This window comes from Carlito syrichta, unplaced genomic scaffold, assembly GCF_000164805.1.
Source record: "Carlito syrichta isolate Samal-C Ts95f unplaced genomic scaffold, Tarsius_syrichta-2.0.1 Scaffold302444, whole genome shotgun sequence".
Lineage (NCBI taxonomy): Eukaryota > Metazoa > Chordata > Mammalia > Primates > Tarsiidae > Carlito > Carlito syrichta.
This window is the reverse complement of record NW_007246540.1, coordinates 99,200-100,476: the sequence shown is the minus strand read 5'-3', so window position 1 is coordinate 100,476 and position 1,277 is coordinate 99,200. Positions and strand designations below refer to the sequence as shown.

The following is a 1,277-nucleotide window of genomic DNA, read 5'->3' as shown; positions in this document are numbered from 1 at the left end:
CCAGACCAGCGTGTCACAATAGCCCAGAGCTGTTCCTGCCGCTCTTTGGTAAAGCCCTCTGCTTGTTCCTTGCAGGAAGACTCAAAGATTCCTCGGCCAAAACCTCTTGAGAGTTCAAGAGCTACCTGACACCTGACAAGGGGTGGCTCTTTCTAAGTTCAGCGTAGCTTTCAAAGGCCAGGAAGCCAAAGGAGGCTTCTGATTTCGGGGGTGGATCAAGCTTGCCCAAGCCCGGGTCACTCACTCCCTATCACTCCAAAATGCCAGAACTGCATTGGGGAGAGTGCCTGGGCATACGAAGCTGGCGTGGCCAAGACAAGAGGGCCAGGGCGCCCACTTTCCAGCACGCAAGCAGGGTCCTGGTCTCGGCGTCCTCCACGGTTGACCCCAGCCTCCACCAGGCCTCAGGGACCCTCCCCATGACTGTGAACACTTTTCTTCTTCCACTTGTCTGATATGGGGGTTGGGGTCAGAGGCTGGGTGGGGCAGCCAGTGACCACCAGGTCACATCGGGAGATGGTTCCGTTTATAGGCTGGCCAGTCCCAGAGTCACCTGTGACCCATGAAGAGACCACTGAGCACTGGTAGGAAACAGGGTCCCTCTCTGTCCACGGGTCACTGAATACCTCTTCCTCCCTCTGCCAGGTCTTTGGAAAGATTGCCCTGAATGATACTACAGAGATTAACCGGAACAACAACTTTCAGACCTTTCCCCAAGCTGTGCTGCTCCTTTTCAGGTGGGTCCTGAGGACACAGGTGTGTGCACACGCACACGCACGTGCACACACACACACACACACCCCTGCATGATGCCTCCTGTGGCCTGGCTGTAGACTTAATGGGATCCTCGCCTAGGGAGTCAGAGCTCTCTCTCTCCCTGCCTAGGAAGCCAGTGGGTTCCTCGTCATTTATGATGCAACCCACGGGGCACTGGCACCCCTGCTGGGACACACCCACAGCAAAAGTCACATGTGGGAAGCGCCCTGGCTTGGAATCTTGGCTTAAAGCCAAGCTGGCAGCAGGCTGGCTTTGTGACCTTGAGCAAGACATGTCACTTCTCTGAGCCTCAGCTTCCTCATAAAATAAATACAGGCCCCGATCACTCTGCCAGCCCCATGCCATTTGCCATGTTCGGTGGTTATGTCCACGTGCACTGAGTGTCCTGCTCATTTAAGCCAGCCTCGAGTCCTCGCACTTTTGGGGAGGCCACCTCCTCGGGTGTGGCTGCGGAGATGGTGTTCTTTTTTTTTGAGTTGGAGTCTCACTCTGTCACCCAG

At 55.8% G+C, this 1,277-nt stretch overlaps 1 protein-coding gene across 1 annotated transcript in view; it reads left to right on the top strand.

Annotated features, from left to right (window-relative positions):
* Positions 1 to 1,277, top strand: part of CACNA1C (calcium voltage-gated channel subunit alpha1 C) — a 636,553-nt gene that overhangs the window by 592,102 nt on the left and 43,174 nt on the right. Inside the window, exon 32 of the mRNA XM_021711663.1 lies at positions 589 to 737. Coding sequence (XP_021567338.1) covers positions 589 to 737 — 149 coding nt within the window. The remainder of the gene's footprint in view (positions 1 to 588; positions 738 to 1,277) is intronic.